Source organism: Mesocricetus auratus, unplaced genomic scaffold (assembly GCF_017639785.1).
Source record: "Mesocricetus auratus isolate SY011 unplaced genomic scaffold, BCM_Maur_2.0 Super-Scaffold_100007, whole genome shotgun sequence".
NCBI lineage: Eukaryota > Metazoa > Chordata > Mammalia > Rodentia > Cricetidae > Mesocricetus > Mesocricetus auratus.
Genome location: NW_024429191.1, coordinates 54,743,233 through 54,755,614, shown reverse-complemented (window position 1 = coordinate 54,755,614; position 12,382 = coordinate 54,743,233). Strand labels below are relative to the sequence as shown.

General features: G+C 46.2%; 1 protein-coding gene across 1 annotated transcript in view; it reads left to right on the top strand.

Annotated features, from left to right (window-relative positions):
* Nxn (nucleoredoxin) overlaps positions 1–12,382 on the top strand; it is a 146,179-nt gene that overhangs the window by 124,991 nt on the left and 8,806 nt on the right. Inside the window, exons 3-5 of the mRNA XM_005067376.4 lie at positions 3,350–3,483; positions 3,868–3,968; positions 5,965–6,071. Coding sequence (XP_005067433.1) covers positions 3,350–3,483; positions 3,868–3,968; positions 5,965–6,071 — 342 coding nt within the window. The remainder of the gene's footprint in view (positions 1–3,349; positions 3,484–3,867; positions 3,969–5,964; positions 6,072–12,382) is intronic.

Here is a 12,382-nt window from a genome sequence, read left to right as displayed (position 1 = left end):
GCTTTGAGGACTGGGGAGGCTGTTGAAAAGTAGCCAGGCCCAAGATACTGACCGATCTCTAGTGCTGTTCACCGGCAGCAGCCACCTCAGCTATAAGAATCTGCTATGTGCGAGAGCGGAGGAAGGAGTCCTCTTTTAAAATATAGAGTAGCTAGCTGGGTGTGGAAGTGTGTACCTTTAATCCCAGCACTCACGAGGTAGAGGCAGATGGGTTTCTGTGAGTTCAAGACTAGCCTCGTCTATACAGCAAGTTCCAGACTAGCCAAAGATACACAGTGACACCTTGTCTCAACGAAAACAAAAAATATACATAGAGATGGCAGGGCTGAAGGCTTAGTGGGTAAGGGAGCTTACTGCCAAGCCTGACAAGCTGAATTCCATCCTTAGAACCAACATGGTGAAAGGAGAGAACCAACCCCTTTCCAGCTGTCCACTGACCTTCCACATACACAATAGACAGATACATGCAAATAAAAAATAAGATACAGAGTATCCTTTATCCTAAAGGCCCTTGGGTGTACAGCAGACACCTTTACCTGCTCAGCACTCTCACTGACCCTCCCCAGTGAGTTCTAATGTACATTTAGACTTGAGAATCATGGGCTGGCAGGTGGAATTGACCCCCTCTTGGATAGTACCTGAGGCAGGTGTCCCTAGACTCTGCCCTCAATTGGAATGTGAACAGAAAGACTTCAGATTTTAGAGCTTTTCAGATTTGGGGACATTTGCATATATGTTACCAATTGACTCTCCTTAACCTCCACATCTCAAACTTTTTGTTTTTATTTATTGATCCATTTGTTTGTTTTGTTTTTTTTGAGATAGGGTTTCTCTGTGTAACAGCTCTGGCTGTCCTGGAACTCACTTTGTAGACCAGGCTGACCTCAAACTCACAGAGATTCTGAGTGCTGGCATTAAAGGTGTGAGCTGCCACCACCCAGCAATAATTAATTTTTTGTTTGTTTGTTTATTTGTTGAGTCAAGAGTTCACTGTTTGCCCAGGTTACTTTGAAACTTGCTACATAGCCCAGGCCGCTCCAAATCTGTGCCCTTTTCCTGTCTCATCTCTTGAGTGCCCAGGCCTGAAACCTGGAATTTCACGACTGTCAAAAAGTTTGGAGCCAGACAGTTATGTCACATGCATTTAATTCCAGCACTTGGGAGGCAGAGGCAGGTGGATATCATGTGACTTCGATGCTAGCTTGGTCTACAGAGTGAGCTCCAGGACATCCAGGACTACACAGAGAAACACTGTCTTGAAAAGTGAAAAAAATAAAAAAAGTTTAGATCTCAGATTTGGGATTCAGAATGCCCCACCGTGTTGCCCAGCAAAGTCTCTGCCTCTGTATTGTTTTCCTGTCCTCAGTGGTGAGGGCATGCATCACCTTTGCCCGGTGCAGTGTAAGTCCCAGTTCCCAATGGCCTTGCTCATGCTGGCCTGCAGGCTGCTGGCTATGTACTGGGAAGTCTGCCTGGACCACCTACTTGGGGTCTGTCCATAGTCCTGCACTGTACTGCAGGAACTGCAAGATCCCCAGTGCCTTGCTTACTGACTCAGCTAGAGGATTCATCCCTAGTCACAAAATTTTATAATAAAAAACCACACACGCACAAGTACACACGAACAAGCGCTAACACACACACACACACACTCACACACACAGCTGGATGTAGTGGTGTACACCTGAAACCTCAACATTCTGGAGGCTAAGAAAGTTCTGAGTTAAAAACCAACCTGAATTACTCTCAAAAAGTAGAAAGCGGCCAAATGGTGGTGGTGCACGCCTTTAATCCCAGCACTCGGGAGGCAGAGACAGGAGGATCTCTGTGAGTTTGAGACCAGCCTGGTTGTCTACAGAGTTCCAGGACAGGCTCCAAAGCTACAGAGAAACCCTGTCTGGAAAAACAAAAAAGAAAGGAAGGAAGGAAAGAAAGAAGGAAGGAAGGAAGGAAGGAAGGAAGGAAGGAAGGAAGGAAGGAAGGAAGGCCAGTCTGGTGGGGCCCACCTTTAATCCCAGCATTTAGGAGGCAGGGGCACATGGTGGAGCTCTGCAAATTCAGGCCAACCTGATCTCCATAGTGAGGTCCAGGCCAGTCTGAGCTATATAGTGAGACTTGGGAAAGGAAGAGGAGGAGGGTAGAGGGAGATTTCCTATGTAAAAGGATTGCCCTTTATAAAAATCAGGACAGCCGGGCGGTGGTGGCACACCCCTTTAATCCCAGCACTCAGGAGACAGAGACAGGTAGATATCTGTGAGTTCGAGACAAGCCTGGTCTACAAGAGCTAGTTCCAGGACAGCCTCCAAAGCCACAGAGAAACCCTGTCTCAAAAAAAAAAAAAAAAAAAAGACAAAAGAAAGAAAGAAAAAAGTCAGGACATAGTGAACTTACACCCCACCAACTCCCAAGATTGTTAACAATATAGGCAGCCTAGGCACCATCTCCACAGAGTTTTGTATCCTCTGGTTTCTGGGTGGGCTTGGACACCTGCATTTTTAACTGGACTCTCATCCCTGGCTCCTCAGGCGATTCTAAGACAGCGGGCCATGGACCACCCTGTGAGAGAATAATGTGTTGACCTGGGAACACATTAGTTCCTCTTCCTGCTGGGAGCCTAAGTGTCCTCAGAATGCTGACCATCTGGGTTTTAGAGATTTCCATTTTTATGACATTTCAGTCTTCACTAGGTTTCTTAGGCCCCAGCCCAGGCCTGTTACTTTAGAACCTCTCAGGCTGTGACCCAGAAGCACCGTACTTGAAACTCCCACAGTGGGTTCCAATACACGTTCTGGAGTGGGAACCGAGGAGCTGTCTGGGTGGGGTGGTACCCGATGCAGGTTCTAGAGACCCAGACGTCTGTCAGGCACCGAGGAGGTCTGGTCTGGTCTCGTTTCTGCTCTGCTTGTCCATCTTTAACCTTGCTTCTACATCTGGAGCTAGCCCTCTGGAGAGGGCTCTTCTCATCTTCCAGGCATGGGAACCACACCTAGGTGATAATAAGGCATGAGTTCTTTTGTTTTTTTTTAAATTACATTTCCTAAAAACTTGTTTTGTGTGTATTTGTTGGCACATGTGTGCATGCGCCAGCATACATATAGAGATCAGAATCCTTTGGAGGCTGTTTTCTCCTTTCTTTACCCATCCAGGGACTGAACCCAGGCTGTGAGGCCTGGCTCCAGATACCCTTAGCCGTGGGGTCATTTTGCTAGCCTGGGTTCTTTTGTTTCCAAGTTGGCTAGAGATCCTGTGGCTGGATGTTGACAAAGTTGTGCCTACAGTTCTGAGGACTCCCAGGCCCCAGGCCATTGAAAAGAGCCTTGACATTCTCTAAATCTGTTGCCCTTTTCAGGTTTGGAATTCCCTTGGGGACCTAAGCCCTTCCGGGAAGTCGTTGCAGGACCCTTGCTTAGAAATAATGGGCCATCACTGGAGAGCAGCAGCCTGGAGGGCTCTCACGTGGGAGTCTATTTCTCTGCACACTGGGTGAGTGTTTGGTCTCTCCTTGGTTTAGGCTGAAGGGAGCAGGAGTGTCACCGCTGTGCCTAGAGTGCTTGCCTTTCCTTGCTCATTGATGACAGTAAAATGCTTATGCTACGAATGCTGGTGGCAGCAGGAAAACATCCTCTCCACAGCCATCCTGATGAGATTTCTCAGCCTCCTAAGAAGAGGCTTCTCACCGCTGCCTGCTGCACACTGCCTAGGCTGGAGAGTCTGTGCCTGCTGGTTGCCGTGCAGAGTGCAAGCTTGCTTATCTCCTGTATAAACTGGATTTTGCTGTCCCAGCCCTACCCTTCTCACCTGGTCCCCAATGGCAAGTGGCTGGAAGTAGAGAAGGCTGGTAACACGGCGGGGGCTCTTGTCTTTCAGTGTCCACCCTGTCGAAGCCTCACTCGAGTGCTAGTGGAATCTTACCGGAAGATCAAGGAAGCGGGCCAGAAGTTTGAGATCATCTTTGTCAGTGCAGACAGGTACTGTGGACCCTTGAAATATCAGCACCACACTGCTTTTCTAATAATGGCTTATACCAGTTTCTTTCACCTCATATTTCTTCCTCAGTGTAGGCCATAGAGTAGGGCAAATCTGGGATATTGACTGAGGTATGCCTTGCTGCAAACATTGAGGCACATCTCAGTCCAGGTTGTGATCAGCTGAAATCAAGATGCAGTTTTGGTTCAGCTTTATAGATTGTGAAGAGGAAATATAGGGTGGAGAATGGAAGCAAGCTAGAGACTAGCACAATGTGACTGTTTTGTGTGGAACGTATTCATTTTCTTCAATCTGGTCACACACTCTGTTGAGGGCTACTTTAGTGCACTTGGATACAAAAATCACAAAAGCCAGACAATGGCACACACCTTTAATCCTAGCACTCAGGAGGCAAAGGCAGGTAGATGTCTATGAGTTCAAGGCCAGCCTGGTCTACAAAGTGAGTTCCAGGACAGCCAATACTACACAGTAAAACCCTGGAAAGAAAGAGAAAGAAAGAAGAAGGAAGGAAGGAAAGAAAGAAAGGAAACAAGGACCCAGTTCAATCCCCAGCACCCATGGCAGCTCCCGACACCCTTACAGATATACATGCAGGCAAGTGACCAGTGTACATAAAATTTAAAAAGAGAAAAGAAAAGAAAGAAATCACACAACTGAGGATGTGGTTTTTTTTCACAGAGCCCTGTCCTTTTAGCTTCAGCTGTTTCTGCTTCCATTCATCAATAAGCAATCTTTAGCTTAGAACTCCACCCAGGATCCAGGCTGAGCCACCATCAGTTTCTGCATCCTGAAGTCCTGGTCACAGAGGCTCTTAAGATGCCACGCTGAGCTGGGCGTTGTGCCGCACGCCTTTAATCCCAGCACTCAGGAGACAGAGGTAGGCGATCTCTGTGAGTTCGAGGCCAGCCTGATCTACAAGAGCTAGTTCCAGGACAGCCTCCAAAGCCACAGAGAAACCCTGTCTCGAAAAACCAAAAAAAAAAAAAAAAAAAAAAAAAGTAGCTTTGACATTGTACTTCCTGTACTATTTATGGTCCCACCCGACAGTTCCCTGTCTTAGTGCAAGGGACTGGAGACAAACCTGAAGAGTTTAAAGCTTTAAATTGTATCACCTTTGTGGAAACACAATTTCTATACAAATAAACTGCACCCATTTTAGGTTTGTAGTTCAATGAGCTTTGCCTCACATGTTTACCCATGTTGCTATTGTCATATAGTCAAGATACAGAACATTTCCATTACTCAGAGGGCTCCTTTTTGTCCTTCCTGGTCATTGCACATCGCCATAGCAAGCCCTAATGTGCTTTCTATAACCTAAGTGTATTTACCTTCCCTAGCATTTCTTGTATGTACTGTTATAGGTATAGGCTTGGTTCTGAGTGTGTGGCTCTGTACACAACACAGCTCTGTGTGCAAACTAGAAACACATGGGGAGCACAACTGTGGTGTGTGTCGAGGCCTGTTATGAAAGTTGAATGTGACAGGGCTGGAGAGATGGTTCAGTGGCTAAGAGCAGTTACTGCTCCATCAGAGAACCAGAATTCAGATTCTAGCACCCGTATCAGTTGAGATTTCACAAACACCTGTGACTCCAGTGTCCCTTTACAACTTTTTTTTTGACCTTTGCACAAAAATGCACACAAATAAGTATTCACACATCAAATAAAATAAACCTTTTAAAAGTCAAACGTGTCTGTGTTGATGATGAAAAGTTGCATATAGGTATAATTGGTAGGTGCAAAGGGAATGTTGGCATGGTTTTGAGTTGGGAGCCACCTCATGGATGGAGTCATTTGCTTCTTGGTGAACAGCAGAATGGATAGACTATCAAATACCTGTATGCTGGTGCCTGAGGAGCTAGGTTAGGAAGCTAAGGTTAGGAACCCCAACGTAGGAGCTGATACAACTTGGTAATGGCAGGAAGGACCAAGTAGAAAGACACACAGGATAAAGAAACTTTCTCCACATCTTTTGTAGGTCAGAGGAGTCTTTCAAACAGTACTTCAGTGAGATGCCATGGCTCGCTGTCCCCTACACTGATGAGGCCCGACGGTCACGTCTCAACCGACTGTATGGAATCCAAGGTAGGCATCCCAGGCCTGGACTCTGGTGGCCCCGATGGACACCTGGCCATCTGGGCTTCCACATCTCTGGCCTTCTTTTTAGCAGAGAAGAACATCTTTGAAACAAAGCATGGGGGTGTGTGCCTGTAATCCTAGCATCTGGAAGATAGAGGCAGGTGGAATGCCAGCATCAGACCAGGCTAAGCTAGAAAGGGAGACTCTGTTTCAGTAGGACCAAAACAAACAAACAAACAACAAAAAAAGACCCCTAGGTTTTACTTAGTGAGTGTTCACATTCCTCACATTTTAAAAAATTACTTGGTTACATGGACCAGGCAATGATAGCTCACGCCTTTAATCCCAGCACTGGGGAGGCAAAGGCAGGTGGATCTCTGGATTACTTGGGAACTGGGGATTGGAAAGATGGCTCAGCGGTTAAGAGCTTGCACTGCTCTCACAGAGGGTCCAAGTTCAATTCTCAGAATTCATGTAAGGAGGCTCACAGTGATTGGTAGTTTCAGCTCCAGGGAATCTTGATGGCCTCTTCTAACTTCCTTGGGTACCCAGGTAGACATGCTGGTACACACCACACACACCATTTAAGAAATAAAGTAAATCTTTAAAAGGTAACTTGGAGTGATTTTATGCTGTGTTACATCACTTATACCTCATTACTGCTGCTTGCTTTGGGGGTTCTGGGGTGGGGTTGTTTTTAAATGCTTGTTCTGGTAAGACAGAGGTTCGTGTCCGTGTCCGTGTCCGTGTCCGTGTCCGTGTCCGTGTGTGTGTGTCCGTGTGTGTGTGTCCGTGTGTGTGTGTGTGTGTGTGTGTGTGTGTGTGTATTGCACTCATGATATCTCTCAGTTGAAGACGTTTCATCAAGTGTTGACTACTGGATTTGCATTACAATGTTGTTCAGAAATAAATAATATCACAGAGACAAGCTAGATGCTTCCCTTTGCTAGATGAACACCTCCCTCCTATAGCCAAATAGGTTCTTTCTTGGGAAAGACAAGGGTAGGTTCTTGCTTAGGTTCTGTCCCTAAACTACAAAACAAACAGAAATATATGGGGTTGCGCTTTGACTTTTCCACCAATGGGATTAAGTTTCCTTGCTCTAAAAGTGACTCAGTTTTCTACTTAAAAGAGACATGACAGTCTCGTTGTGACTGTTCAGCAGATAAGAGGCTCCCACCAGCATTGTAGCCCTCAAGGCCATGCCATGGGCTCCCTAGCTTGTGGTTAGAGGCCTTTCTCAAGGCTACATACAGGCAAGCCATACTGGTAGGGACCCAGGGTTTTCCTAAGGTTGAGACTTTGTTGTCCTTCAGTGGCAGCCTCTTCTGATGACAATGGGTTTCCCATCTTCACCTGTGTTAGCGGTTCATCACTGTACCTAGCAGACAGCTTGAAGGAGCAAAGTTTACCTCTGGTCTCAGCTTTAGAGGCGTGACAAGGAAGGCATGACCGAACCACTCAGTTCACAGTTCGATGGTTCAGGTGACAGATGGCTGATTTTTGCCCTTTCTCTGCTTCATTCTGTCCTGGCCATAGCCCTTGGGATGGTCCTTCTACTTTCAGAGTGAGTCTTCTCTCTCAGTTCGCCCTCCATAGGAACGCCATAATGGATACACCAAGAGCTGTGGCCCCTGACTCCCAGGTGATTCCAACCCCAGTCAAGCTGATGGTGAAGCTTACTGTCACGTGGTTTTAACAATACAGGGATATCAAGTTCTGAGGATTCCTGTTCCTCACACATAACAGTGAGAATGGATGAATGAATCTTTGAAAACATAATAAAAATAAATTTAAAAAGAAGGAATCCCACTTTATAGGGATTTATCCATAGGAAATTAACATATAGCACCACTTAAAAGCTGAGCTTCTCAAGCAGGTGGTATATTTGAACTTTTACTTATTTATTTCAGGAGGGTTTTTGTTATTGTTGTTTGCTTTTTTAAATTTTTATTGTATTTGTGTGGGTGTTTTGCCTGTATGTATGTCTGTGCACCACACATGTGCTTGGTACCTTGAGAGGTCAGAAGAGGGTGTCAGATTCTGTGGAACTGGAGTTGCAGATGGTTGTGATTCACCATATGGTGTTGGGAGATGTCATTCTATAAATATGTATCTGGGCCAGGCGTTGGTGGCGCACTCCTTTAATCCCAGCACTCGGGAGGCAGAGGCAGGCAGATCTCTGTGAGTTCGAGGCCAGCCTGGTCTACAAGAGCTAGTTCCAGGACAGCCTCCAAAGCCACAGAGAAACCCTGTCTCGAAAAACCAAAAAAAAAAAAAAAATATGTGTCTGATTGGTTTGAATAAAGCACTGTTGGCCAATAGGGAAACAAGATAGGTGGGACTAGGAGTCTAGGAGGATTCTGGAAATTGTAGTGAGGAGAGCTCTCACCATGTGATCTCCCAGGAGCAACAGGTGCTCAGGAATGCGTCCCCAAAAAGATAAGCTCTTATAAAATATATATTAGTAATTATGGGTTAATAATCAAATCAGAGCTAGCCGATAAGAAGCCAAGCAAATGGCCAACAGCTTTATAATTAATATAGTGTCCTGTGTGTTATTTGGGGGTTCAGACAGTTTGGCAGGGCCCAGGTAGCTGATAGGAAGACAACACGTTGCAATATGGCTTCTGGGAATCAACTCTGGGTCCACTGCAATTACAGTCAGTGCTCTTATCCTCTAACCCATCTCTCCAGCTCTTGGTTGTTTTGTTTTGTTTTGTTTTGAAACACGGTCTCACTCTACAGCCCAGGCTGGCCTGGAATTTACTATATAACTCAGACTGTAGTAGTGACCTTCCTACATCAGCCTTCTAATGCTGAGATTACAGGCATGGAGCACACACTTTTCTTTCTTTCTTCCTTCCTTCCTTCCTTCCTTCCTTCCTTCCTTCTTTCTTTCTTTCTTTCTTTCTTTCTTTCTTTCTTTCTTTCTTTCTTTCTGTCTTGTTTTGAAACAGGATCTCATTATGTAGCCTTGGCTGGCCTGGAGCTTCCTGTGTAGACCAGGCTGGTCTCAAACTTGAAGTCCCAGTCCCAGAAGCTAGGGATATAATTACATGCTATCATGCCATGCTACACTGATAAAAAGTAGCTTCATAGAGAAGTGATAGGAACATTCTCTGAGCTTTGTCCAGACTGAGTTACCTCCACCTAGTTTCTATACCTTTGAGAGAGAGAGAGAGAGATTGGGGGGGGGGGATCTTGACAGTCACCTGGGCCATCCCTATTGCCTTGACCAGCTTGAGTGAAAATATAGCGTGTAAAAGGAACGTGTCCCCTGAGTATCTTGGGATCTATGCTTCTTCACTAGAGATTCTTCCTCCAGAGTGGACTTACCAAATAATGACCATTAGCTTAGGTGTCACAGAGAGTGAGTCACCCCTGTCACAGTGTGTGCTCCATGCCACAGGTCTGGATAAGTTTTTCCTAAGCTAGAAGGACCCAAGTCTGGCAGCTGCTAGTGACCTGGTCACTGGCTCCCTTTAGATGGCTTGGACTCTGCCCTGGGTTTGTAAGAAACTGTAGTCATCATGGGGCCACCCTGGCTCACTGAGGATTTGGCATTTGGCTTCCCTCCATCCCCTTTGTCTCCCTGAAAGAGCTGGTTCCCCATAGGCCTTCCTGCTCCCTGTGCTCTGTGCAGACTGGGGAATTTGTGGCCCTATAAGCTGTTTTAAAAATGCCTTTCTAAGGGAACCATTTAGACACACTTGGCAAAAGGCAAATCTCATTAGCCATTGTCTAAGTAACCCGGGGCTGCTGCAGAGTATTGCAGAACACCGTGTTCTTTTGCAAGGAGGCTTAGGGGCCCTTCTGTCTTGGGTGAAGGACCCAGGCGCTTTTGTGTTTGCTCTCTCCCCTCATCCCTAGCCTGTGGGAGGGGAGGAGATGGCTCTGGTTGCATGGCTATAATGTAGAACCTTTGCTGTCCCCAATGTAGAGCTTTCTGTTTCTTTTTCCCTCTTGCTCAATCCATCTTTCACTCTTTCTTCTCCCATTCCCTGCTTCCCTCCTCTCCCATTTCCCTCCTCCCCTTTCTGCCCCTTACTTTGCCCTCTTCCTTACTTCCTTCAGAAAATGGATTTGAAGCATTCTGTAAACATAAAAACAACATTTTCAGAGCTGTGTCTTTTCAATCAGTAGAGGGCAAGCGGCCGATGCTGGCGGTTTTTTTTTTTTTTTTTTGCAGATGAATCTTCGTATTCAAAGGGCTGGCGCCTCTGTGTAGAGCTGCCTGTCTGCTGGTGGAGGGCGGCCGGGGCAGCCTGGGAATCCACTGAGTGGCCTTGGTGCTCTGTTTTGTTTGTTGCATTTAATCGTGAGCACATAAAAAGAAAAAAGAAAAAGGTAGAGGAAAGAACAGAGAATAATGTAATAAACACCCATACTACACCAAGATGACTTTGTTCAGGTATTTAGAATAGAATCCAGGTCCTGAGTCCATTCCTCAGCACACCCAACTCTCTCAAAAGAAAGAGAGGAAAGGATGAGCAAAGGAAGCATTGCAGACAAAGGCAAGGCCCTTGCGCACCTCTGCTTTCCTTCCCCCTGGGAATCCCCACCACATCTAGTGCCTAACCTCGTAAGTCGCTTCCGTGTTTCCCCACATGCATATGAACCCATGAATAATGTATCGTTTCCTTGGTGCATCTTTAGAAGCATACTTTAAATGCTGTCATAATGTAATTTTCCAACTTGATTTTTTTCACTTACATTATGGTTTTGAAATGTATCCTCACTAATATTCATAGCTAGTTGTTTTATTTTCAAGCCTGGGAAGTGCCCCATTGGTTAATTGTGCTGACTGACTTATCTGCTCCCGAGTTGATGGGCAGTCTGACTATGCCAGCTGGCAGATCTGCTCACTCTTGATTGACAGCTGGTTTCTGGATTTATAAGAATATAGCCATACATGTCTCTTGGCGTAGACTGAGCAGCTTTTGTATCTTCTGGCCAAGTACAAGTTGGTCCAAGCCCATCTCTCTGATCTGAATTGAGTTTTCCTGAACTTCTCCACCTAAACCAGCTGCTTCTGCCCTCTCCCGAGTGCTCTAAGTATAGGAGAGCTTTGGGGGCGGGCACAGGGGGAGAGAGATCGGATGGGTGGAACTGGCTAGAGATTTTGCCAACGTTTGATTTTGTTTGTCATTCCCACTCCAGACCTACTGCCCTTCAGTTCTGATTTTCGTTTTAAACCTAAAGTCCACATATTACATCACTTAAAATTTCAACTTAACCTATCTTTTCTCATCTGTACTCCTATCTTACTCTATAACTGTTTCCACATTTCTGAGTCCCTTTGATCACTGTCCACATACTTACACGTAGCTGTATTGTACTTGTACATGTAGCACTGTGCCATCTGAGTTTTTCTCTTAGCAATGTATCCCAACCCCTTCCAATTGGCTGCATCCTCCATTCCTAGTATCTCTCAGAATCGTGCCCTGCAGTGTGCCCTGGCTTGCACTTCCTGTCTCAGAGGGTGCTTTTTCTCCAGGTTCTCCTCCTGCCTTCCCCTGGTCTTTGGGAGCCCCTTCGGATGTTGCCATCCAGGATGCAGACAGAGCTAGGAGCTACTCCTCCTGGCTCCATTCTTTCTCAAGGTCCTGGACCACTTCAGTTCCTTTGTCCCACCTCCATCCTCCCATCCCCACAAAGCTGTTTCCTTAGCAACAGAGAAACAACCAGATAAACTGTAGGTAGACTCTGTGCATTGTTTCGAGGTTCTTCTAAGCACCAGTAGGTCTCCCTACCGGCATTGTTCTTTCTCTGTGCTCTGAGGGGGATACTGGAGAAGACTCCAGCCCTGATGGGCTCTCCAGCTCCCCAGAGCTGAAGGCTTAGGCTGAGTCCTCGGCCTCTTTGGGAATGGGAGGTAAGCTTGGGATGCTGCAGACGAGAGCACTGACCTCTTGCTTGGCAGACATCACTGTTGCAGGACTCTTACTCCTCTCTCCTGATCCTTAGCTAACATGCTCCACCATGGCTTGAGGTTTTTGCTTCACTGCTACACAGCTCCCACCCTCTGTGCTCTTCCTTCTCAGGGAGGACTTCTTAAAACCTGAGTGGGTTTATAATATTTGCTATTACTTATGGAACACGTTCAGTATCCCCAGGACTCCTCTGAAACGATTTACATTTCCATCTTTTTATTCCTCCCCATAATCAAGTAAGATAGAACCTGACATCCCCATTTGGCAGCTTTTGGAAATGGGGCTGAAAGAAGTTAAGGGACTGTGGGATCTTCTTAGAACTCCAGGAATCTGCACTTTCCCCCCACCCCTACCCCCCACAACTGTCCCAGCTGGCTTTGC